This window comes from Podarcis tiliguerta, assembly GCF_965153285.1.
Source record: "Podarcis tiliguerta genome assembly, chromosome: 2".
Classification (NCBI taxonomy): domain Eukaryota; kingdom Metazoa; phylum Chordata; class Lepidosauria; order Squamata; family Lacertidae; genus Podarcis; species Podarcis tiliguerta.
The window spans coordinates 111,586,141-111,612,296 of record NC_139535.1 but is presented as its reverse complement, the minus strand read 5'-3'; the positions used below and the strand labels follow the sequence as shown (position 1 = coordinate 111,612,296).

General features: G+C 45.8%; 2 protein-coding genes across 4 annotated transcripts in view; one reads left to right on the top strand and one right to left on the bottom strand.

Moving 5' to 3' along the window:
- Window positions 1-13,635, top strand: part of LOC310671399 (unconventional myosin-Ia-like) — a 57,098-nt gene extending 43,463 nt beyond the window's left edge. For all 3 annotated transcript variants that reach the window (XM_083427360.1, XM_083427361.1, XM_083427362.1), the window contains 7 exons: window positions 258-332; window positions 2,566-2,700; window positions 5,544-5,650; window positions 7,322-7,454; window positions 9,013-9,165; window positions 11,126-11,253; window positions 12,525-13,635. In XM_083427360.1, coding sequence (XP_083283486.1) covers window positions 258-332; window positions 2,566-2,700; window positions 5,544-5,650; window positions 7,322-7,454; window positions 9,013-9,165; window positions 11,126-11,253; window positions 12,525-12,648 — 855 coding nt within the window. In that variant the 3' untranslated portion in view covers window positions 12,649-13,635. The remainder of the gene's footprint in view (window positions 1-257; window positions 333-2,565; window positions 2,701-5,543; window positions 5,651-7,321; window positions 7,455-9,012; window positions 9,166-11,125; window positions 11,254-12,524) is intronic.
- Window positions 13,636-16,075: 2,440 nt separating this feature from the next.
- Window positions 16,076-23,969, bottom strand: LOC310671604 (retinol dehydrogenase 16-like). The gene is made up of 5 exons (XM_083427934.1): window positions 23,811-23,969; window positions 19,829-20,159; window positions 17,731-17,989; window positions 16,614-16,777; window positions 16,076-16,377 (listed from the first exon to the last, which is right to left on the bottom strand). The coding sequence occupies exons 2-5, from the start codon at window positions 20,139-20,141 to the stop codon at window positions 16,160-16,162; spliced, it is 954 nt and encodes a 317-aa protein (XP_083284060.1). The 5' UTR covers window positions 20,142-20,159; window positions 23,811-23,969; the 3' UTR covers window positions 16,076-16,159.
- Between the last annotated feature and the right edge of the window lie 2,187 nt (window positions 23,970-26,156).

The window sequence follows — 26,156 nt, the reverse complement described above, 5'->3', positions numbered from 1 at the left end:
GCTCAGTAGAACACACCTTTTTTTTTTTTTACATGCATGAGGTATTGGGTTCAACCTTTGGCATCTCCAGTTAAAAAGAGGCCTTGTGAACCAGGTAGGGAAATATCTCTTCTTGATGCTTGGGAGAGCACTGCCAGTCAGAGTAGACAATAATAGGCAAAGTGGGATGGCCTTATTTGGTACACAGCATCTTCTTTTCTTCAGATGTTATTTAGACTTCAGCACGCTCACCGAGCAGGGCTTTTGTCTGTTTGCAGACACGGAAGGAATACAAGAAGTATTTCCGCTCTGGGGCTTCTCAGCGTATCACGAAGTTTATCTACACGGGTCTGGTGAGTATGTTCCTCCTGGCCTAAAGTTCTAAAATTATATGCAAGAAATAACATAGCAAGAAAAGGGAAAGGGCTTTTAAACCTTTGAATGAAAGTGATGATTGTCAGGATGCGTCTCCCCCCCCCCTTTTTTTACTGTGACATTGGTACTAGCCCACTGAGCTCAGAGGGGTAGCGGAACTCAGTAAATTTAAATGTTAAGTGTTGCTGTTGTTAGCATCAATGCAGGCAGGCAATGGATGTGCTGTGTAAGGAAGAGTTAACCACAGTGCTTATTCAGGGCAAGGGTCTCAGCTCAGTGGTAAATCACATGGCTTTACATGCAAAAGGTCTCAGCTACAACCCTTGGCCTTTCCATCTTTCAGGCTAGAGGAGGTGGTAGCAGTACGGTAGTTGTTTGTTTGTCACAATACAGTTTGCACAGCATCATTAGTACATCATTGTTACATCACTAACATGTCACAAAAGGGGAGCGTTACACAAGATTAGCATAAACAGATATGTCAGGGCAACAACCAAGTACAGTGGTACCTCTGGTTATGTACTTAATTCGTTCTGGAGGTCCATTCTTAACCTGAAACTGTTCTTAACCTGAAGCACCACTTTAGCTAATGGGGCCTCCCGCTGCTGCTGCACTACCGGAGCACAATTTCTGTTCTCATCCTGAAGCAAAGTTCTTAACCCGAGGTACTATTTCTGGGTTAGCGGAGTCTGTAACCTGAAACGTATGTAACTCGAGGTACCACTGTACAAGATTAGCACAGGTAAACATGTCTTAAGTGCCCACCACCCAAAGTACAATAGAAGTTCCTTTGCATATCTGGAGCCTGAGGCAAGTCTGGTGATGAGATTTGGCTTCCCTTGGCTAAATACCTCTGGGCATTTCCTGGGGTAGGAGGTGTGTATACCGTATTTTTTGCTCTATAAGATGCACCAGACCATAAGACGCACCTAGTTTTTGGAGAAGGAAAACAAGAAAAAAAATATTCTGAATCCCAGAAGCCAGAACAGCAAGAGGGATCGCTGCGCAGCGAAAGCAACTATCCCTCTTGCTGTTCTGGCTTCTGGGATAGCTGTGCAGCCTGCATTCGCTCCATAAGATGCACACACATTTCCCCTTACTTTTTAGGAGGGAAAAAGTGAGTCTTATAGAGCAAAAAATACGGTACATGTCTTCACGCTTGGGTAGGTGACAGGGAAAAGAGTCCTTTTTTCCAAGGGCAAAATAGCGTTGGAATGGAATGGAACGCCCTCCCACCAGATGTCAAAGAGAAAAATAACTACCAAACTTTTAGAAGACATCTAAAGGCAGCCCTGTTTAGGAAAGCTTTTAATGTTTAACAGGTTATTATATTTTAGTGTTTTGTTGGAAGCCGCCCAGAGTGGCTGGGGAAACCCAGCCAGATGGGTGGGGTATAAATAAAAAAATTATGATTATTATTAATGGAGGAAACTGGCAAAGGAGTTGATTTTACATGATTTTTAAAGCTTGAAAGCTGAGCTGTCAAGTCGAAAGGATACATTCAGGCATAATATTTCTAACATTTAATAACTTTAAAGATGTGACCCCCCCCTTATTTCCGTAACAGCAGGAAAACCCCCTCGCCTGCAGCACGACCGCCAAATCCAATCGAGGCGCTGTCGCTGTCCTGCAATGGCGGCTGACCTGGCAGTAAGCGTCATTACCCAACAGATGAAACATGCAGTGGGGTAGCGTGGGGGGGTGCAGGGGGGCCCGGCCGCACCAGGCGCAACATCGGGGGGGGGGGCGCTCGCACTCGCAGCTCTCTGCCCCTACCTGGCTCACTCACTCTCTCTCACTGCAGTGCTGGCTGTGCGAATCTGATCCGAGCCGCCGGGTCACCGCCCCACTGTGGAGGGGAGGGTGCCAGGCGTGCGGTGCGGTGCGGAGAGAGAGCGAGGGACTATCTGGGGGAGGGACAGTGCAGCGGGGGGGGGGCGCAAATTACTTGCCTTGCCCCGGGTTAGGGGGCGCAAATTACTTGCCTTGCCCCGGGTGCTGACAACCCACGCTACGCCACTGGAAACATGCACATTTCCCCTCCAAAATCTCTTCTTTCTTTATGCTTCCACTGCCCCCTTATTTTTATTCAGTGAAGCCAATGCTACTACCACCCCCTGGATTGTTCCATCACTCCCTAGGGGGCAGTATTGCTCACTTTGGGAAACATTGCATTGAGGGCTTATGTGCTCTCTGTCTCCCTTCTTATAGGTGCAAAAATTCCTCCTGGGCTTGAAGAACAACCTCCCGTCCATGACAGTGACTGACCATGCTTGGCCACCAGCTCCATACAAGTTTCTTACAGGCCCCAATGAAGAACTGAAGAAGATCTTCCACCATTGGAGGGTTAGAGCAGGATTATGGCTCATTTCTATTCTTTCAGAGTGACCCGGAGGGTGCTTCCAGACTGTCACTGTTCTCGTCTGGGATTCAATCACATTCTGACAAATTCAGGTTGCACAATTAATAATAATTAATACAGTGGTACCTCGCAAGACGAATGCTTCGGAAGACGAAAAACTCGCAAGACGAAAGAGTTTTTCGTTTTCTGAGTTGCTTCGCAAGACGGATTTCCCCATGGGCTTGCTTCGCAAGACGAAAACGTCTTGCGCCTTTTTTTAAAAACTGCCAATGCATTCCTATGGGAAACCGTCAATACACAGTGGTGCTTCGCAAGACGAAAAAATTCACAAGACAAAAAAACTCGCAGAACGAATTAATTTCGTCTTGCGAGGCACCACTGTAATTATTATTATTATTATTATTATTATTATTATTATTATTATTATTATATTTATTTATTTATACCCCACCCTCCCCGGCCAGAGCCGGGCTCAGGGCGGCTAACACCAGTAAAATTACAACAACAACAACAACAATAATAAACCAATTTAAAATACAGGTTAAAATACAATTTAAAATGCAGCCTCATTTTAGTAGTAGCCCATAGATCAAAATCATAAGGGGAGGGAAACATAAGGGTCAGATTGAGTCCAAACCAAAGGCCAGGCAGAACAGCTCTGTCTTGCAGGCCGTGCTGAATGATGTCAAGTCCCGCAGGGCCCTAGTCTCTTGTGACAGAGTGTTCCACCAAGTCGGGGCCAGTACTGAAAAGGCCCTGGCCCTAGTTGAGGCCAATCTAACCACCTTGAGACTTGGGACCTCCAAGGTGTTGTCATTTGTGGACCTTAAGTTTTAGTTGATATGGAAGCCTGCACAGCAAACCTGCTTCCACAAATGATGAAATGCTTTGTGATAAGGAAATTGTCAAGGGAAATGCAGTGTGCGATAACCCTGGCTTTTGATGCAGCGGCAGCTAACCTCATCTCAAACGTATCGGGATGAATGTGCAATAGGCAGGATGTCTGGAAGCACCCTCAGTTTTGAGACTACTGGCAGCAGGTATTCTGTGTATATAATTACTGGGCCAACAAATACAGTGGCCCTGGAGATATTTTGCAAATTATTTTGCGTGGGGGAGGGGCTCCAATAAACTGTGAAAGGATGGAAGAGTGGAAAAGAGGTTCTCAATTTCTCATTTTCCCAATCTTTAATTCCATTACAGTGGTACCTCTGGATACGAATGGGATCCATTCCGGAGGCCCATTTGCATCCTGAAGTAAACGTAAGATGCGTCTGCGCGTGCAGGGGTCACGTTTCGCAGCTTCCGCGCATGCGCGTGATGTCATTTTGAGCGTCTGCGCATGCGCGAGCGGCAAAACCCGGAAGTATGTGCTCCATTACTTCCGGGTCGCCGCAGAGCGCAACTCAAAAATGCTTAACTTGAAGCTACTTCAACCCGAGGTATGACTGTATGCTCATTTCTGCAGAAGTTCGTCCGCATTTTAGTGCAAAATTCTCCTAATTAAGCACATTTTTATATGCAGTTTTAATTAATATGCATGTTTTTGCAAGCAGTTTTCCTTAACAAGAAGGCACCTTCGTACGTTATTTTTAAGAAGTATGTTCATTTTTATGCATACTTTCCCCTAATATATGCATTTTAGTAAACACTGATTGGATGGAGAGCTGCCTTGCAAAATTTGAATGGGCACAAATTTTGAAGGATGGCTGTTTCAGTCCTCGTAGTGTTTCAGAAAGTGCAAATTTGACAGCGTCTCCTTTAAATGCAAACGGAAACAAATTTCTTCCTCATCTGTCCTCTCATTGTGCCTCTGATACTATGTGAGCCACCCACATTGTTGACGGGGATCATAGAACAGCTGCTTCCACATCCAACACACTTTGCTGAGGCACCAGAGTTGGCTCTGCAAGAACAAACAAGGTTCAAAGTGACAGTGTGGGTGTGGAGTGAGCTTTTGCTTACTTCGGCAAGTTGAACTGAGTTTTCTTTTTAAACTAATGTTTTATTTTATGGATAAATTTCCAGGCAAACAATGTTAGGTTTTATTTGGACCCATCCCACCACAGGGCATGTGGGTGCTGCACATAAGTAGAACCGTTGCTGCTACAGCTACCAAATCCTTGTCTTTTCAAGACACAGCTGTGCAGGGCTAATCACAACATAGCAGAGGATCCCATGCCTTCCGGACATGCATCCAGTGTCCTTCTCCTCTCCCATCATTACAGTGTACAGTGTGGCTACATATTTACAGCCCAACAATCTCAATATAGGGCACTGTCACCACATGGTGCTTCAGAGATGACTGAAGTGGCCCCAGCAGTCAACTTGATGTTGATCACTTTCGCTCAGTCATCACAGGCTTTCCTGGCCCATGTCACTTGAAGCTTGGGGAGACCTAGCGGTGTTTTCATTCTGCCAAGCACAAGCCACAAAATCAGGGCCGGCCCTACTGTTAGGTAGAATGATGCAGCCACCAATGGACATGGACCTGAGTCTGGATGTTCTTCCTGCCCTTCGAGTACAAGACAGCAGAAAGCAGAATCATGTCCTTGCTTGCCAGATTCAACAAAAAATAATAATAGAGGGGTGGGGAAGTACTCCTCAGTTGAAGAACATTCATATTTGGGAGTGCTTTTAAAGAAACAGAAGCAATCAAAGCAGAAGAATATGAATTTGAAACTTTCTTTTTTTTGGAAGCAAATGTGACTGAAGTAAATTTGCATGTGTTTTTTTCCCTTGCTAAAGTAAATAGGGTATGTTTTGGAGTTTGCAATGTTCGCTCTCCTTTTGCTTCTTACCTTTGCTCTCTGCTTTCCTGGTACAGTGCAAGAAATACCGAGATCAGCTGCCACCCCAGAGAAAAGTAGCCCTCCAGGACAAGTTGTGTGCCAGTGAACTTTTCCGGGGCAAGAAGACTTTGTACCCTAAAAGGTGAGTGCAAAGAGAGGAGCTAGCGCCACCCTAGTCGAGCTGGAATTGACCCATTAGGATTGATGTGGATTACTATTAGGGATGAGTGTATCTGATAATTTCTACCTCTCTGTGTTTTTCATCTTTCCAACCTTACGTTTATAGAATCATAGAACTGTAGAGAAGTCGGAGCTAAAGAATTCCTGGCTGATGGCCATCCAACCTCTGTTTTTACACCTCCAGTAAAGGAGAGTCTGGGATGCGGGTGGCGCTGTGGGTTAAACCACAGAGCCTAGGGCTTGCCGATCAGAAGGTCGCCGGTTCGAATCCCCATGACGGGGTGAGCTCCCATTGCTCAGTCCCTGCTCCTGCCAACCTAGCAGTTCGAAAGCACGTCAAAGTGCAAGTAGATAAATAGGTACCGCTCTGGCGGGAAGGTAAACGGCGTTTCCGTGTGCTGCTCTGGTTCGCCAGAAGCGGCTTAGTCATGCTGGAAACATGACCCGGAAGCTGTAGGCCGGCTCCCTCGGCCAGTAAAGCGAGATGAGCGCCGCAACCCCAGAGTCGGTCACGACTGGATCTAATGCTCAGGGGTCCTTTACCTTAAAGGAGAGTGTACCACCTTCTGATAGAATCTGTTCCGCTGTTGAACAGCTCTTATCGTTAGAAAGTTCTTTCTAATGTTTAATCTGACTCTCCTTTCTTGTAATTTGGATCCACTGGCTCGCGTCCTACCCACTGAAGCAGCAGAAAACAAGCTTGCTCCATGTGACAGCCCTTTGAAAAAGGCTATTATATCATCTCTCAGTCTTCTCTTTCCTAGGCAAAACACCAAACTCCCTCAACTGTTCCCTCAAGCTGTTTCCAGACCTTTTATCATCATGGTTGCCCTCCTCTCCACATCTTCCAACTTGTCAATATCCTTAAACTGTGGTGCCCAGAACTGGACACAGGTGGGGCCTGACCAAGGCAGAATAGAACAGAACTATTACCATATTTTTCGCTCTATAAGACGCACTTTCCCCTTCCTAAAAAGTAAGGGGAAATGTTTGTGCATCTTATGGAGCGAATGCAGGCTGCGCAGCTATCACTGAAGCCAGGAGAGCAAGAGGGATCAGTGCGCACCAATCCCTCTTGCTCTTCTGGCTTCAGAGATAGCCACGCAAAGCCTCTTGAGCGCAGCCGGAGCGCTCCTCCCTCTTTGCTCAAGAGGCTTTGCGTTGCTTTCTTGTTTCTTGTTTTCTTCCTCTAAAAACTAGGTGCGTCTTATGGTTGGTGCGTCTTATAGAGCGAAAAATACAGTGCTTCCCTTTAGTTCTCCACTTTTCCACATCAGTTTGAGGGTACTAATGAAAATCCATCATCATTTTTGTGTGTGAATTGCTCCTAATTTGCATTTTAGAAGGCACTTTTATACATCTTAAAGGCATTTTAAAGGCATCTTTGTACGCTATTTTCCTGAATATATATTTTTCTATGCACACTTTACCCCACAACAATACATTTTTGCACACATTACTTGGCTAGAGAACCATGTTGTAAAATTCAGAGAAATGCAGATTTCAAATGGATGGCTGCGTTTCAGTTTGCATATTTTCTGGGAATGTGTGCATTAAATAGGTTTACCTTTACGTGCAAGCTGAATTTACCTCCCTCCCTCCCTAATGAAAACCTGTGGTTTGTGTCTTTTAGCCTCCCACAACCTTTCAGAGGGGATCACCTGGGTCTAAAGGAGAACTCCAAGTATCGTAAGCTCCAAGCCACAGCTGATGGCAAGATGGTCATGGCTGACAGCGTGAGGAAGGTCAACCGAGGTGATGGAAAGGTGAGAAACTTCCTGCCCCCTACCCCTCTGGCACCTGAAGGAACAACAACAAAAGGAAGAGCAAGGGACCCTGTGTGTGTTTTCTCACTATTCTAGGGTTGCCATATTTAAATATTTCTTCCACCTGTCTTCCAATTTCAATTCAAATGAAATGAAGCCCCATTGCCAGTGACCTATTTGCAATACCTGCACGGCCTGTTTGCAGGATTAAGCCCCTGTCTGAAAGCACCTTTATCTAGTCTCTTGCACCTCAAAGCAGAGGGTCACCAACCTTTTTAGGCCCATTTTTAGGATTTTTTTTTTAGTAACTGAAAGCACCTGCCTCTCCTTGCCCAGAAAAAGACAGATACATACACACACACACACAGGCAATTCAGTTTTCCTTTTTTTAAAAAATAATTTTTATTAAGTTTTCCATTTAACAATCCAATCATATCACATTAATTATTCCAAATTATACCAATACAGATCATAAACTCCAAATATTTTGCCAAATTATAAATTTTTGTTGGGGGTTCCCATGCTTCGAGTTCAGTAAGGGTCCAGTCATCTCATATTTCTGCTGCTTTTAGTGTTCCCCAATCCCATCTTTCGATCTTCCTGTTGTTATCCTTTTTCTTCTTAATAGCCTCTGAGTTGTTTCCACAGGCGAGTTAAAGTAAGCATTGTTATGCTTCTGTGTGAACTTTGTAAGGCTCTCCCTTTTTTAAAAGCTGGTAAGTCTTTTGTTTGCAGTAAATCTTCACACGCTGATCCAAAAATCTTGCTCAGGTGGCAGGTGCCATCTTTCTCAATTCCGATGAAATAAAATCTAAGCGTCTGCTCATTAATTTTCCCAGACAGGTTGCACCATAAATCAGTCTTTCCAGGGGAGGATTTGCCAAGTCAAACTTAGAATACAATCATGACAACAGAGCAATGGCTCGCCTCCCCCTCTGACTATTAATCTCGCAACATAGTCTGTCTCATAATGGCGGATCCCGATTAAAAACTGTGTCACAAGAGAGCCTTTTATTTTCTGGCAATTCAGTTTTCCAAGCAATCGTCATGAAAATCAGATCTGCTAGGGTGAATCTGAGCCTTGAAAAGCACGTAAAGCTGAAATAGGTTGTGGAACAGAGCATCCCACTTCCAACTTTCTCTTTCAGCTCTGTGTACTTCCTAAAGTAAGCACCCTCACCACCTCAAGACCAAGGGCACTGAGTTTAGGGAAGGAGGCTCAGAGGCTTTGTGGATGCCAGAGAAGACCTCAAGGGTGCCAATGCACCCACCAGTGACTCATTGGCAACTCCTGCCTTAAACTCACCCACCCACCCCTCAATATGTCAGCTACGTGAGCAAGATCCTCCGTTGACAGGGGCTTGGGATGAATGACGGGGGGGGGGTGCTGGTGCTTTCATGGTCGACCTGCACACAATGAGCTGACCAGTGTCGAAGCAGGATATGGTACTAGGTGAACGTTTGGCATGAATCAGCAGGGTTGTTTTTCTTCTGTCCTTAAGAGCCTGCCATGAGGGATTCAAGGTGGCAATTTTCCTTCCTCCTCTCTCTGTTCCAGGCCTCTCCTCGAATCTTCCTTCTCACCAAGAGCCACATCATCCTGGCAGACCCCAAAGCTGCCCAGCCAAAAACAGTGATCACCCTGAGTGACATCAACGGCGTCTCCGTCAGCCGCTATGCAGATGGCTTCTTTGTTCTGCACATTAAAGAGGTACTTGGAAGGTGCTGGTGGCCTGACAGCTACCAACACAATTTAATGGCCAGAAAGATCCTAGCAGCCAATTTGCTACTTCGTGACTCCCTCTGAAACCCCCATGGCAGGGTTAGGGAATATGAAAATGCAAGATTTTTTTTTTTAAGGTGTTAACACCATCCTGCCAAAACTGAATTGAAGTGTCACACAAGTCTGGAAATGTGAGCTCTGAATGTGTAGTTTTCAAATGTAGCTTTTTCAAATCGCATTGAAGAACACTTTAATGAAAGAAAACGCTGCTGAGACATTTTTCAAACAGCTAGAGAATTCTTAGACTTTAGTCCTGTATATGCACCTAACTGAGAGGAAATCCCACTGAGCACAGTGGAACTTTCTTCCGAGTTAACATGGATTGCCCTGTCTTTTAAACAGATTCATCAGTGAATTGTAGGGACTCCTTCAGCCTGTTGCCTGCCCCCCCAACCCTGCCCTCTTCTTACTAGGGTTGTTTGCAGTGTCAGAGCCTGATTTAAGAGAAAAGCAATCAGCAGCAGCAGGATTTGCCACCCCACTCCCACCCATCACTACCTGTCCTGAAATCACCACCACCAGCTTTATAGCTGCCTGCCATTAGAAAGGTCTTCTGCAATCATAGCTAACCTTTATTTCCTCCATACTGGCCTAACTTGCAAAGATCAGGATTGGAGAATAGTTCATCCCATAAAAATCCCTAGCTGCTAAACCACCTTCCCTTTTAGCTAAGATAGCTGGGTTTCCCAAGACCCAAATAAGCCACTCCCTGTATACAGAAAGAACCAAAAGTCCCAGTTATCAAGCACCACAAAGGAAATGAAAGTTGAGTGTGGGCAGACATCCTTGGCCAATGTCCTGCGGATGGGCTTGTTTTCCATTCCATTGACAGTAAGTAGCTATTATGGAGGCAGAGGCATACGATGGGCTAGTTCAATGGTTCTGAATTTTTTTGCAGTGGCAAAACCCAGTAGCAGGGCAGCATTGTTGACCTGGCTTCCCAACGCCACGTGTCACTGCCAGTCCCTACAAAGGGAAGGGGCAAGGCAGTGGGGAGTGTTGTGCCCACACCACACCAGTCTCACTGCTGCCTTGCTCTTCTAACTCTTGGCAACCAGCCCTGCCTACGCCACCTGCTAGCTGCTACTGATTTAACCCTTGGAAAGTGCAATGAGGGAAGGAAGGGCGACAATTGCTTGAGTGGTGCCTAGGACCCTCGTACCTACGGGACCGCCTCTCCCAGTATGCCCTACGGAGAGCCTCAAGGTCCATAAATAGCAATACCTAGTGGTCCCGGGGCCTAAGGAAGATAGATTAGCTTCAACCAGAGCCAGGGCCTTTTCAACACTGGCTCCAGCCTGGTGGAACGCTCTGCCTCATGAGACCAGGGCCCTGCGGGATCTGATTTCTTTCCGCAGGGCCTGTAAGACAGAGGAGTTCTGCCTGGCCTTTGGCTTGGAGCCAATTTGATTCCCTCCCCCACTTTCTTTTTTCTTTTTCCTTTCTTCTCCTGTGATGAGGCTGCATTTTAATATTTTAATGTTTCAATATTTTAATGTTGTATTTTAATCTTGTTTTTAAGTTGTATTCATTCAACTTGTTTTTATTATTGCTTGTTAGCTTCCCTGAGCCCGGCCTTGGCTGAGGAGGGTGGGATATAAATAAAAAATATTATTATTGTTGTTATTATTAATCTCCATGGCTGCAGTGCAGTGGAAATCACGATTTGTGTGTGCTTATCTGTTATTGCAACACTTTCCCCACCAGAACCTCATGGACTACTTCACAGAACCCCAGGGTTCTGCAGAGCTATTTTAGAAATGCTGGGCTGGTTTATAAGGTGGCCAGTGGTTAGGTAACATAATGGAAGCAAGTGCTAAAGCTTGTAAGCTAGAGTAAGGACTAGGATGGTGCCTCCATCAGGTTTCAATGTCTCTTCCTTTTGCAGACCTCCACAGCGGGTACCAAAGGGGACTTCCTGCTTATAAGTGATCACTTGATCGAACTGGTCACCCGGCTCCACCAGACCGTGCTGGAAGCTACAAAGCAAAAACTGAAGCTCCAAGTGGCTGATGAGTAAGATTAGAGAGTTAGCAGTAGGCGGGAAGGGGAGGGGGAGATTTGGACCAAGCACTGGTGCTCTTGTTTGGGAGTTTGTCCAAAGCATCATAAGGACATGGGAAGCTGCCTTATCCCGAATCAGACCATTAGTCAATCTAGTTCAGTACTGTCTACATTGACTGATAGCAGCTTTCCACGTTTCATGCAGGGGACATTCCCAACCTTATCAGGAGGTGCTGGGAACTGAATCTGGGACCTTCTGCATGCAAAGCAGATGCCCTGCCGCAAATTCATCTCCCTTTTGCAGAGAGAACCACCATGTTATTTGACAGGCTGTGAGGGATTATTCTTTTTCTTCAGGGGGGAATGGGAAGAATGCTGAAAGACTGTGTTGATCCACAGAAACACAGATCTACCGATGGGTTTAACTGGAATCTGTGCTGGCGATATACCAAAATCAAAGGCAGCCAAAGGCAGAGAAAATATACAGTGGTACCTTGGGTTACATACACTTCAGGTTACAGACTCCGCTAACCCAGAAATAGTACCTCGGGTTAAGAACTTTGCTTCAGGATGAGAACAGAAATCTCATCCTGAACGAATTAAGTACTTAACCCGAGGTACCACTGTATATCTATTTGGTAGTGGTGAAACCATCTCCATCTTCATTTATAACTTTCCTTCCAGGAAGGTTAGAGACTATTTTTTTAAAATGAAAGCTCAGAGCCTGCTCCCTCTTCCCTTACAGGCATCAGCTCTGGAGTGAGTGCTCCAGTTGTACCCCTGATAATCTGGCCTTGTTTCTACCAAATAATCCTACTTCCACCAGAGAATCCTGGGAACTGTAGTTTGTTAAGGGTGCTGGAAATCAAACCTTTGTGAGGGGCAAACCACAGTTCCCACAATCCTTTGCAGGGAGTAACATGCTTAAATGTATCATCTGATAGCTGTGGTTGATGGGACTTGTAGTACAAACCTCAAGGACTTACTTGTTCATGCAAGTTGCAGCAATGTTTTTCTCCATTAATTTTTTTTTACATAAATGTATTTATAAATTTGTTTAAAACCACATAACTCCAAATACAGTGGCTAAGGTTCCACTGTGATTTTTCTGCAACACTTTTGTTTTAACCTTGCTGCAATGTCTTCGAATTTCCTCCTTTCTTAGCCATTTCTGTTTAGTTTGGTTTGGTGTCTGAAAGCCTAGTAAACAAGCTCAAGTGCTACTGCTAAGTTGGAGTGAGCAGGTGTATCTTTTAACATGAGATTCCTTTGGTCATCTACAGGTTCCTGGTTAAGTTCAAGCAAAGCAGCATCACTGTCAAGGTGGTAGAGACAGCTGAGAAGCAGGGGGCAGCGCCCATCTGCAGAAAGAAAGGCAGCCATCGAATGGAGGTGTTAGTCCACTGAGGAGAATCTGGACAGAAGGATACTGCCTATCCAGAGGGAACTACAATGGACTCCTGGGGGCCTTTGGAAGTGGGAATTTGTGACTGAAGATCTGACTCGCTGGCAGCTTCAATATTCTTGGTCTCTCACATCCCACCTCAGGGGCAGCTATCTGAAAGCTTTCAATAATCAATAACACATGCCAGTTTCCCCATTTGGCATAGGTGCCAATGACAAATGGTCCCTGTGCTACAACTGACCTCTTCAGAAATGGCCACTCCTCCTCTCTTCTTTAGAAGCCTTACCTCTTATTTAACTGGAGAACATAGAGTGAGCACCAGGAAAACACACCAGTGAAATGAAATGCCGTTTTTGCCTAATTTAAAGTCTCTTTACTTAGGCCCTGGGCTAGAGGGGCACCTGTGGCCCTCCAGATGTTGATAACAGGGAGCTGCAGTCCGGCAACATCTGGGGAGCATCAGGTTCCCAGAACGTGACCTACAAAATCTGGGAATGCTTTTAAAAACAACAACCTCAAATCTGTTTTCTTAAAGGTGTGGCCAGGAGCTTCTCAGCTCTCTGAAACTCCTTTCTACACACTGTGTTTCATCAGACCAAATGTCAACCTTCAAAATACCTCTGCGCTTCTGATTTATTAGTAGTAACAGAAAGTAATCACAACCAATGAAGTACATAGCTTTTTTAAAATCTCCACCACCATCTTGAATTCATCCAAAGTGAGCAGTTTTTTGAATCCCCAACTTGGAATGATACTAGATGTGCTTTTGTTTTGCTAATAGACCCTGAGGATCAGCTTCAATAATCTAGACAGTAAAGACCCAGAAGAACATTAAACAAGCTTTCAGGGTTAAATGTGTCCAATAGCTCAACTCCAAGCATTTGTAGGTTCTCACCAAATCTTGCGCAGAAGCTGCCAGAGCATGTGCAGGTAGCTGCAATATTCCCCCATTAAATAAAGTTATGTATTTTAAATCTTCTAACTCCAAACAGCTGAGTTTACATTGTGTTCTATTATTTATTCTGCAACATTTCAATTGTAACACTGATTTAAAGCAGCTGCAACATTTTGGAGTTTCCTTTTCCAATCATCATCAACAAGAACATCGTTTTGATTGGATCCAAAGTGAACTGCTGTTTGAATCCTCTCACCAGCCTGGGAATGATATACCTCAGTGCAGATTCCCATTGTGTCCTTCTGCTGCTTGATTCATACTTTTGCCTTGATTGGATGAAACTGGATGGGGATTGGAGCTATATACGTTAAAGGGAAGATAATTTGAGCAATTAATGATAAAAGACAAACTTTTTCCTGCAGTTCAGCCTCCTCCTCACCATTCTCAGCTGTTGCCAGGTCTGCTGAACAGTACAAGGGCAGGGAAAGTTTCGAATTTTTCCTCCCCATCTCACGGGTCTGATGGAACCTTGCCTCCTATATGAGCATAGGAAAAAGCTTAATAGCAGTAAGAGGTCAAGCACCATGGGACTTGCAGATTTAACAGCTGGGGAAGGTTACCCAGACAGGAGGAAAGAAAGACTTGGAGACAAATGTCTTCCTGGCCTGCAAAGAGACTGCTGCAGGAGTAGGCCTCAAATCCTTCAGCTGAACAATATTTTGGCCTCTGCAGCCTTTTCTTGCCTGACTTCTAGTGATACAAGAGCAGGCCTCAAACTTTTCAGTTTGCAACATGTCTTCCTGGCTACACGAAACGTGAGTCTTCTTCTGTCAGGTGCCAGTGGGTAAGTAGGTCACTTGCTCCTGGATCCTAATTTTTAAATAATTAATTATTAGAATTTATATACCGCCCTATACCCAGGGTCTCAGGGTGGTTCACAGAATAAAATCAAGATATAAAACCACAAAATACCTAGTAAAAATAAAAACAGTAACCCAGTACCACCACCCCCACAAAAAACCCCCATATTTTAAAAGGGCAGAGGATGTAAATCAAATGCCTGGTTAAAGAGGAACGTTTTTGCCTGGCGTCTAAAGGTGTATAATAAAGGCGTATAATGATCCTCTTAGCGCCTCTGGGTAGTACCTGCAATAAGGCTCTGAATGCGTGTTAGGCCAAGAACATATGATAAGGGGCCTCTAACCAAGCCATGTTTTAGATGCTACATACTTGATACTCATTTCAACTCATTTGTGATTGTGATTGCTTAATAATAATTTATTTATACCCCGCCCATCTGGCTGAGTTTCCCCAGCCACTCTGGGCGACTCCCAATCAAGTCTTAAAAACAGTACAGCAGTAAATATTAAAAACTTCCCTGAACTGCCTTCAGATGTCTTAACAAAAACCCTTAGTGGATTGCACTCTCAATTGCAAAATATGTGCTCTTGTGGGAGAGAGAGGGAAGGGAAGGTTTAAAACTGTCCTTGTAAGCCCCCTCGTGCGGTTCTGCTGACTGGGGAACAGTTGAGAGAGGTGAAATGGGAACTGAATTGCATAAGAGCTTGATATTTATCTGTACTGTAGTTCCCTTTCCTGCTGTTTGACTGATCCATGGACTAGTATGTTGTAGGCCACGTAAGGTTAGGCAATGGGCAACAATTAGCCCAAGGACTGTAAATTGCAGACTCAGGCAAGGAAAGGCATGCTAATTACAGACTATGGATACTGACAAGATAATTTTCCTATTGCTCAATGTACACAATGCAGTCAACCTCAGCAGATTTTCCCACAGGCAGTTGGAATTTTATATCTATATCCAGAATTGTGCACAAGCACATTGTCCATGAGGCCTGGTGAACGTGCACAACGACCAGTTGTAGTGCACATTAACCACTCACAAGTGTGTGTGAACGCATGATGTGAAGCTGGAATCACACTGTGGAGGACAGACCCAGCGTGGCCGCCATTTAAGCGTGGTTAAATTCCTTGCCTTTAAAGAACCAGTCAATAAGCTACAAATGTAGAAATGGTTTCAATAGGAAGCTTGCACCAAAGGATTTTAGACAGAACAGCAGATTGGGAGCTCCTCCAACAACCCATTGATTCACCATTCATCCTGTTCTGCTTTTTTTGTGGGGTGTTTACACATCACCCTATTAGTCATTTGTCATCCCACACTCTTCAGTGCATTTCGCTGTCCCTTTTCAACCCACTCTCTCAAGCTACGAAGACTTAAAGGGGGACATTTGCCAGGGGCCTTAAAGCTAGAGAAATTGTTTGACTTGGCCCAAGAGTAGGTTTTCTTGAGAGACAGAGCCCAGGATACTACCACCACACCTGTACCTGTTAGAAGAGATGGGGAGAGGAAACAGACAATGGCTAAGGAAGCACTAGGAGGTATGGTCCAGCACCATCCCCCCCCCCCCCCCCCCGCTAACTGGGAATGGAAACTAGGTGTCAACTGGCTTTGGGTATAGTTCTGAAACAAGTCTTCATTGCAGCAAGAGAAGGAGGCATCTCACAAACAATAATAAAAGGAGTCTATTGAAACATTTTTATTTTTTTACTGAAAAAGAGGTTCTACTTTCCAGCGCCTCCCACACTTAACAATCACTCTAAAAGCTCTGTGCTGGTTTGGGGTAATTGCGGGTCATTATCCAGTGAGGCAGCCATGTTGGCATGTAGCTCATAGGGAGAAAAAACAGCTTGGCATCCCAGCCGGCTGAATAGCGAGTACGGGGGTACACAGATGTCAGAGCATGCTCCATGCAGTCGGTAACCAGAGAGAGGTTGGGGTTGCAGTCTTTTTGCATCTTAATGGTTGAATCAAGCACTATTGGAACAAGAGAAAGAGGCCAGAAGCTGGTCAATCACCTTTGAATACCATTAGTGTGGACTGATTCCACCACAACCCTATGCTTACACACACTCCTTCCTCCGGAATACAAATGGCCCAGTCCCTGTTCACGCCATACACCCACAGCTAAGCTATCAAATACAGATTAGCACATCTAGAAGCCTATTTGTTAAGCAGAATCAAATCCAAGACAACAGGAAGGTAGTACTCACTATGATTTAAGTAAGGCTCCCCATATGCTTTCTTGGTCTCCTCTGGGACCTGCTTCCAGAGGCTTTGGAAGTTGTCTGACAATATCTTCTCATTTGTGATAGCCGTTCGGAAGTAGCCTGGTTCTATTATGCAGACCTTTACTCCAAAGGCGTCAAGCTCGAGCCTGGAGAAGGGAGAAGGGAAAAGGGAAGGAATAGTTGCCTTCTGTACCAGTAGCCCATGGGATAGAGATGTGAAGAGGATAAGAACATGATATATAGGAAAGCCCTTTTAGATCAGACAAATGGTCCCTCTGGTCCTGCATCCTGTTTTCCCAACAGTGGCCAGTGAATTTCATCTGAGGACGGCACACAGCAACTCCTGTCACTAGTTTGGCTGATGATGACCCATTTTGACAGTTCTTTTGGCTACACAGAGATCACTCTGGGAGAACAGAACTCACCATTGTTATATAGGACGATTAAGAAAACAACTACTTTAGAAGGCAAAGGAAAGGGCTATTGACAAGATCATGGGAGAAGTGGCCTTATTTTGAATGAGATTATTGCTCCATCTAACTTAATATTGTCTGTGCTGACTGGTAGCAGCATGCCAAGGGGAAGGAGTGCTCAAATGCATGCATGCCTGGTTCACAACAGTGGTTGCATGTGCCCACAGGTCAAAAAAGACTGGAGGGGCTTCTTTAAATCCTCCCTGACTTGTCCTCACCAGACTCTCCCATCAGACCTAGGAGGGCTTTGCAAAAACCTGCTTTTCACACAGGCCAGAAAGTGGTGGAGACCAGGAATCAAGCAAAAACTGCAGACTGGCTAGCAAGCCAAGACTGTAGGCCCCGTTTTTGCCCCAGACAGAGGCTCATTTGTATGTTGTCTTATTAAGCCAAGATTTGATAATCTGAAGGCAACCATTGTGGAAACAGGCTAGCTTGCTCCTCTGCTAGTACCAGATCTGTTGAGTTCCGCAAACACTGAGTGACGGAAGCTGAATTCTGCAACTGGCACAGGCTGGTTAGCACAATGTCACACCCCCCCCCCCTTTAAGCAGAAAATGTCTCCTTGGACTAACAAGGAGTTGCAGCCAATGCTACGAGAAAATACATCAACCTGCAGCAGTTACCTGAGGCTGTCAGAGAAAGCCTCCACCCCATATTTCGATGGACAGTAGCCACCACCGAACAAGGATATCCTCCCCATTATGCTGGCAACATTGACAATCCTCCCTTTGGCTCTTCTTATCAAAGGTAACATGTGGATGGTTACATCAACCACGCCAAGGAAGTTTATGTCCATGATCTTCTTGAAGTCCTCCTTTTTCAGCCACTCATTGGGGGCAGTTGGGACTGAAATGCCAGCATTGTTCACCAATCCCCAAAGGCCTGAAGGGGGCAAAAAAGAAACAGGAGATCAGGTACAGAACAGAGCCCCATCCATACAGACACACCTCCTGAGCACCTTCTCTTACTCTCTGCAAAGCACAACCTGACCAATACAGACTCTGAATCCAAAGCAGAGATGGGTTCGTCCACACCATACATTTAAAAGCACACGTAAAACACAGAGAATTGTGGGAACTGTAGTTCTCCTGCACAACTCACAGCACCCTTAGCAAACTGTAGCGCCCATGATTCTTTGGGGAAAATCCATGGGTTTCAAATGTACGGTGTAGGTGTCACCCTGTAGAGAATCCACTGTCTCCATGTGTGCCGCCATGCTGGTGACTCCAGGTTTATAGCAGGACTGAGAAGATGAAGCTTCAAACCATTAGGGTCACTGGATAGTCTAGTTATTGTCTCTCAACCTAAACCACAGCTGGTGACCCTCCGGCCTGCTTGCCTAACAAGCCCTGTTCCAAACTGACCCTCAAGGCCCTTTTACCAAAGCCCAATCCACCCAACATCATGTAACACATCATTTCTGCAGAAAGGCATCACACTTCAAAGGAAGGATCAGATCTACATGCAAAGAAAACATCTTAGCCATCCTTTCCAGACCCAGCTTTAATTAAAGCTGGGATTGCAGAGGATGACTCTCCATTTGAAACTGCAAGTTGCAGCTGCAAAAGGAGAATCTTAAGCTGCTTTCTCTGCCCAAAGCGGTGCTTGAATTCAGCACTGAGTTCATCCATTCATTTTAATAACATATACTGTATACTGCTTAATATAATAAAATCGCTATAAACGGTTCACTCAATTTAGAAATCACAAGCAAAAAGTCAGTACATGGTATCAAAATAAAATAAGAATCCAGTAAAACATTGAGCAAAACTTTAAAACAGAAATATTGAAATTACATCTGTGGGCTGTTAGAATGCTATGAAGAAAATACTGTATTTTTTGCTCTGTAAGACTCACTTTTTCCCTCCTAAAAAGTAAGGGGAAATGTGTGTGCATCTTATGGAGCGAATGCAGGGTGCACAGCTATCCCAGAAGCCAGAACAGCAAGAGGGATTGCTGCTTTCACTGCACAGTGATTGCTGTTCTGGCACCTGAGATTCAGAATTTTTTTTCCCTTGTTTTCCTCCTCCAAAAACTAGGTGCGTCTTGTGGTCTGGTGCATCTTATAGAGTGAAAAATACGGTACATAGTGAGCCATGTTCAAACCCTAAACAATGGTTAATTTTACTGGCTATTGAATGGCCATTGAATGGTTAATCTTTACTGGCCATTGAAACAAGCCAGCTTCCCCACCCATGGTTTGAACATGGGATCATTTCAAACAAATCATAGTTAAGATTGCCTCTGACCAACACACCTGAGATAAATTTCCAACAAGTTTTTTTTCCTTTTGAGGTGAGGGCCCAGTGCACCCAGCTTGGGGAGGGTCCCAAGGGATAGTTAGAGAAGGCTGGAAGGTCAACTTTCGGCCCCAGCCCCAAGATCCTCCACCCCGGATTTAGAGCTGTTTTCTGGCAGCACTAATGATTGGGCCATAGAGGTTGAGCCAGCCTGTGAAGGCATAGTGAGGGGTGAGGGGAGCACATCTATCACATTGCTCAACAAGTGCAGACTGCCAGGTGTGTGGCATTATAGATAAGAGAGATGGCTTTGGACCTGGGAGAGTGAGGTTAAAAAACAACAACAGAGACTCTGGGCAGACGGGCAAATCTTGGGCCACAGTCACCACCTCCCAGCCTAATGCACCCCGCAAGGATGATAACACTTTCCAGAAAGAACACCCAATTATGCTGCTGCAGATTCAGAGCCCCTTGCCCTAACCTTTGTCTCCCACAATGCCTTTTGCCCATTTTGCTGCTCGGGCCACGCTTTCCGTTTGGGTCACGTCCAAGAGGGTGGTCTGCAGCCGTTCCGATGTGGCTTCTTTCAGCTTCTCTGCCCCCGGCTGCGTGAGGCAAGCTGCCAGGACACGGATTCCCCGAGCGTCCAGTTTCTTGGCCAACAAGTTTCCAAACCCGGAATCACAGCCAGTGATGAAAACATACTTCTCTGTCAGGTTGCCCAAGATTTGCTGCTCACGGTACCATCGGAAAAGGAAATAAAGACCCAGCAGAGCCGCCACATAGAGCCACATGGCCAAAGACTGCTGCAGCTGGAAAGGAAGAAGGTGGTTTATCAAATATTGGCTTATTGTAGGCAGTGGCGGTAGCAGGGGAAACATAGGAAGCCACCTTATACGGAGTCAGACCACTGGGTCCATCTAGGTCAGTATTGTCTGCACTGACTGGCAGAGGCTTTCCAGGATTTTGGACAGGCTTCATTTCCCAAGCTGTATGTTTTACCACAGGACGCGGGTGGCGCTGTGGGTTAAACCACAGGGCCTAGGACTTGCTGATCAGAAGGTCGGCAGTTCGAATCCCCGCGACGGGGTGAGCTCCCATTGCTCGGTCCCAACTCCTGCCAACCTAGCAGTTTGAAAGCACGTCAAAGTGCAAGTAGAACTGGTTCTTCTCCTCACCTGCATAATTTTAATCGCACAATTTCTTTAAGAGGTTGAGGGACAATTGATTGGCCCAAGGCCACTTTAAAGCTATGTGGTAAAGTCAGTAATTGAACCCTGATCACCCTCAGCCCTACTCTGACAAGTCTGACAACTACATTATGCCAGCTCAAAAGCTTCGTTTGCCTGTTACTGGCCAAGCAGAGCAAGGGTTGTTTCAAAGACACAGTTCTCCATTTGAAATGCAAAGCAACAACTCTGCCAAAGCACTTTCCCCCAATTAGGTCAGGGATAGTACTGTGAGCTAGTTCAAGAATGCTAGTTCAAATATTTACCAGTGGCAACCAAATAGCATGTCTTTCCATCTCATAATGGAACACTGTTTTTCATAGTAACCATCACTCCTTGCTCCTGGAAATTTCTGTCCACTACACCATGTTATCCTATATATCTCTACTGAGACGCAAGTCTCATTAAGCTCTCAGGATGCTTCCAGATTGTAGCTATTTTGTGAATGGATTGCTTCTGGATAACCTATTTATTGAGCATTTGTCCTCATTTGTTTGCAGGGAGGTGAAATGATAGCAGCTGTTTCTTGAGAGTTCATTCAGATTGAGAAGGTCCTACATGTCTCACAAGGGACACGGGTGGCGCTGTGGGTTAAACCACAGAGCCTAGGACTTGCCAATCAGAAGGTCGGCGGTTCGAATCCCCGTGAAGGGGTGAGCTCCCATTGCTCAGTCCCTGCTCCTGCCAACCTAGCAGTTCGAAAGCACGTCAAAGTGCAAGTAGATAAATAGGTACTGCTCCAGCGGGAAGGTAAATGGTGTTTCCGTGCGCTGCTCTGGTTCGCCAGAAGCGGCTTAGTCATGCTGGCCACATGACCTGGAAGCTGTACACCGGCTCCCTTGGCCAATAAAGTGAGATGAGCGCCGCAACCCCAGAGTCGGCCACTCATTTTCTCTGTTTTAAGTCAGGTGGATCATATCCACTGCACACACTCACTTTGATGCTCTCACATCGGCAGTGGGTGCACCCTTTTTTTACTTTGTACCCTCCTTGCTTGCTTCTCTGATGTGGGCAGGAAGAGGGACCCAGCTGGTTGCCATGCTGGCTAGTGGCGCAGTCCCACTGCCCTTCACTGGGAGCCAGTCCCAGCTCCTGCTGGCTGAAGCTGTACCTGGCAATCTCAACCTATTCAAGTCTCCTCCTCCTAGCAAATCCTCTTTCCTTGAACCCTAGCCTCTCCATTTCATTTCATCTTATGTTGGGCCTTTTATATTCTCGCCCTGTCCATCTCCCTCTCTGTGCTTGTGTAAAACATGCTTTTCTCAACAGCATTCTAGGACTACCCTGTAGTGCAGAGAACAGTGAGTTTTTTGGCACCTTGCAACACAATCCTATCCGTATCTACTCAGGCGTAAATCCTATTCCTTGAGTATAAGCCCTATTGAGCTCAGCGAATTGTGCCTAGGGTTCTTGCACTTTCGCAACTACAGTCATATCTTGGGTTGAAGTTGCTTCAGGTTGAGCGCTTTCGGGTTGTGCTCCGCGTTACTTCCGGGTTTCGCCGCTCACGCATGCGCAGACAGTCAAAATGACGTCACGCGCATGCGTGGAACGGCGAATCGTGACCCGCACACACACAGATGTGGGTTGCGTTCGCTTCAGGATGCGAACAGGACTCTGGAACGGATCCCTTTCACATCCTGAGGTACCACTATACTTGAAAGATGAGTCACTTAAAGGCCATTTCTGGGGTGGCATGGTTGGAAGCAAGAATGCTTCAGGAAAAGGGTTTGGGGCAGGTGGAGGGCCAGGGAAACCAGTCAGGCAATCTGAATCAGAGATCCCCACTTCCTCTCTGCCCACTGGCATGGACAGATGAGAGGCACACACACAAAAAAAGTTTAAGCTGGTAAAGTGTACACACCTTCAGTCTTTATTTCTCTCATTAGGTTGTTGTGAAGGTAAAACAAATGCAATTATTCTGAAAGGAGGCCTCTTGTGGTGCAGTGACGTGAAACTGTTTTCCTAGCTCCCTCAGGCCCCCAGAGATGTTTCTGTTAGTGTACAACCTTGGCTAGAGACAAATTGGGCGTGGCTTTGGACTCCAATCTGTGTGAAGCTGGTTCCAGAAGCAATGCCTCAGACAGTGGTGGTTTGTAATAAAATACTGGATATATATGCATTTACTGTAGGTAAAGGTAAAGGTACCCCTGACCATTAGGTACAGTTGCGGACTACTCTGGAGTTGCGGCGCTCATCTCGCTCTATAGGCCGAGGGAGCCGGCGTTTGTCCGCAGACAGCTTCCGGGTCGTGTGGCCAGCATGACTAAGGCGCTTCTGGCGAACCAGAGCAGCGCACGGAAAGGCCGTTTACCTTCCCGCCGGAGTAGTACCTATTTATCTACTTGCACTTCGTGCTTTTGAACTGCTAGGTGGGACTGAGCAACGGGAGCTCACCCCGTCACGGGGATTTGAACCACTGACTTTCCGATCAGCAAGTCCTAGGCTCTGTGGTTTAGACCACAGCGCCACCCAGTATTAAACGGGTGAAAAACCCAGCAAACCCAGCAAATATAAACATCTTTGTAAACACACCCTTGACCTATACGACTGACTAGCAGATTAGATTTCAGAAGGTCCATAGTTCAGCAACAAGCACAGGGCTACTGCACCCATAAAAACACCTGAAAGCCACTTTAGGATGTGTGTAAAGCACATTAGGATGTGTTTAAAGCACATTCTCCCCCCCCCCACAAAAATTCTGCACCCTGTAGTTCACCTGGCACAGAGTTGCCATTCCCAGGAAGCAGTGCTTTTCAAACTTGGGTCTCCAGCTGTTTTGGGACTACTATTCCCATCATCCCTGAGCATTGGTCATGCCTAGCTAGGGATGATGGGAGTTGTAGTCCCCCCCCCCCCCCAAAAAAAGGACCCAAGTTTGGAAAGCACTGCCAAGAACCCTTAGCAAAACTGCAGTAACTCTTTGGGAGGGGGAGCACGAGCTTTAAAGGTCTAATGTGTACACAGCCCGAACAGCAGAGCTGAAACCCTTCGGCTGCGAACTCGCGAACCTTGCAAGCAAGCCCAGTGTGAACTCAGTTCAGGGGCGAGCAGCTGCCAATCGCGGCAGCAACGGTTTCGAGGTCGGCCCGAGCAACTTCCCAGCGAATTGACGGCCTCGCCGATTCACCGTCTTGCACTTTCCTGCTCTCGACACTTTGGGGGGATTGGGGTCCACTGCGCTCTGCCTCCTCCCTGCCCCTATAACTCCACCGCGACACTGCAAACAAGTACCTTGGAGCGCTTCCCGAAAAGCAGGTGAAACAGCTCGCGGCAACTGGAAGCTCTTCCCCGCTATTTCTCCGCTGAGCACTTGTAGAAATCCGGGACTCTTTGCAGTCAAAACGGATTTATGGGGAGGCAAGCGCAGCTAAGGGCCGCCCATTTCTAGCCCTGGGAGAAAAACAAGAGAAGGAGGAGAGTGGGAAGGGGTTTTGTAAGTTTAACGCTGGAGTCAGCCTGGCTGCAGTGGGTGCAGTTTCGTTTGAGCAAACGTGCATGAGGTCATCGTGCCGTTAAGATAAGTGGGGAGGGATTTACGCAAAAAAAATAAAAATAAAAAAAACCACGGAGGCCATAACATATGTGAGTGAAACTGTTGCGGCTTTTGTGGCTGATCTCAGGCTGCTAAGCAAAACATGTGCCAAAGAATGCTGCAACTACCGCACAGTTGCACTCATTTTACACGCTAGCAAGGTTATGCTTAAAATTCTACAAGGCAGGCTCAAGCAGTATGTGGACCGAGAACTCCCAGAAGTGCAAGCTGGATTTCGAAGGGGCAGAGGAACCAGAGACCAAATTGCAAACATGCGCTGGATTATGGAGAACTAGAGAGTTCCAGAAATATATCTACAGTGGTACCTCGGGTTACATACGCTTCAGGTTACATACGCTTCAGGTTACACACTCCGCTAACACAGAAATAGTGCTTCAGGTTAAGGACTTTGCTTCAGGATAAGAACAGAAATCTGGCTCTGGCGGCGCAGTGGCAACAGGAGGCCCCATTAGCTAAAGTGGTGCTTCAGGTTAAGAACAGTTTCAGGTTAAGAACGGACCTCTGGAACGAATTAAGTATTTAACCTGAGGTACCACTGTATATCTGCTTCATTGACTATGCAAAAGCCTTTGACTGTGTCGACTCTGGCAAGTTCTTAAAGAAATGGGAGTGCCTGATCACCTCATCTGTCTCCTGAGAAATCTCTATGTGGGACAAGAAGCTACAGTTAGAATTGGATATGGAACAACTGATTGGTTCAAAATTGGGAAAAGAGTACGACAAGGCTGTATATTGTCTCCCTGCTTATTTAACTTATATGCAGAATTCATCATGCGAAAGGCTGGGCCGGATGATTCCCAAACCAGAAATAATAATAATAATAATAATAATAATAATAATAATAATATCTTTATTGTCATTGCCCCCTTCGGGGACAACGAAATTACTTGGCTGCTCCATAAAAACACTAATTAAACAATATAGTAAAATACAGCAAGGGAGATTAGATGACTTTCAAAGTCCGGGCTTCCCATTCAGGGCCGAGATCGCTCTGGAGAAGAAGCTGTTCTTAAGACGGCTCGTTTTTGTCTTCATCGTCCTGTATCTCCGTCCCGACGGCAAGAGCTCGAAGAGACAGTGACCAGGATGCGATGGATCTTTTACTATGTCCAGTGCCTTCCTATGGCACCTTGTGGCATAAATCTGCTCTAAGGTGGGGAGTGGGCAGCCAACAATGCTCTCTGCTGCCTTAACAACCCTGCCCAACCCCATCCTGTCCTGGGTAGTACAGCTTCCGTACCACACACATAAGCCATAAGTGAGCACGCTCTCAATGGCACAGTGATAGAAGGCAAGCAGCAGTTTCTGCGGAAGATGGTTTTTCCTTAGTATTCTCAAAAAATACAGTCTCTGCTGCGCCTTCTTCACAAGCCCCCTTGTGTTGACACTCCAGGACAGATCCTCTTGTAATTCAATGCCCAAAAATCTGAACGTTGTTACCCTCTCCACACAGACCCCATCAATCAAAAGTGGCTGGACATTGCTCTTCTGTCTCCTGAAGTCCACCACAAGTTCCTTTGTCTTCCTTGTATTTATGAGCAAATTGTTAGCTCTGCACCACTCTGTCAGCCGCTCCACCTCATCTATAATCCATTTCACCCTCCCTTTCAGAGATGAGCCCAATCACGGTTGTGTCATCTGCAAATTTGACAACCCTATTACTAGGGTGAGTAGCAACAATTAAGATTGCCGGAAGAAATATCAACAACCTCAGATATGCAGATGACACAACCTTGATGGCAGAAAGTGAGGAGGAATTAAAGAACCTTTTAATGAGGGTAAAAGAGGGGAGCTCAAAATATGGGCTGAAGCTCAACATCAAAAAAACTAAGATCATGGCCACTGGGCCCATCACCTCCTGGCAAATAGAAGGGGAAGAAATGGAGGCAGTGAGAGATTTTACTTTCTTCGGCTCCATGATCACTGTAGATGGTGACAGCAGTCACGAAATTAAAAGACGCCTGCTTCTTGGGAGAAAATAAATGACAAACCTAGACAACATCTTAAAAAGCAGAGACATCACC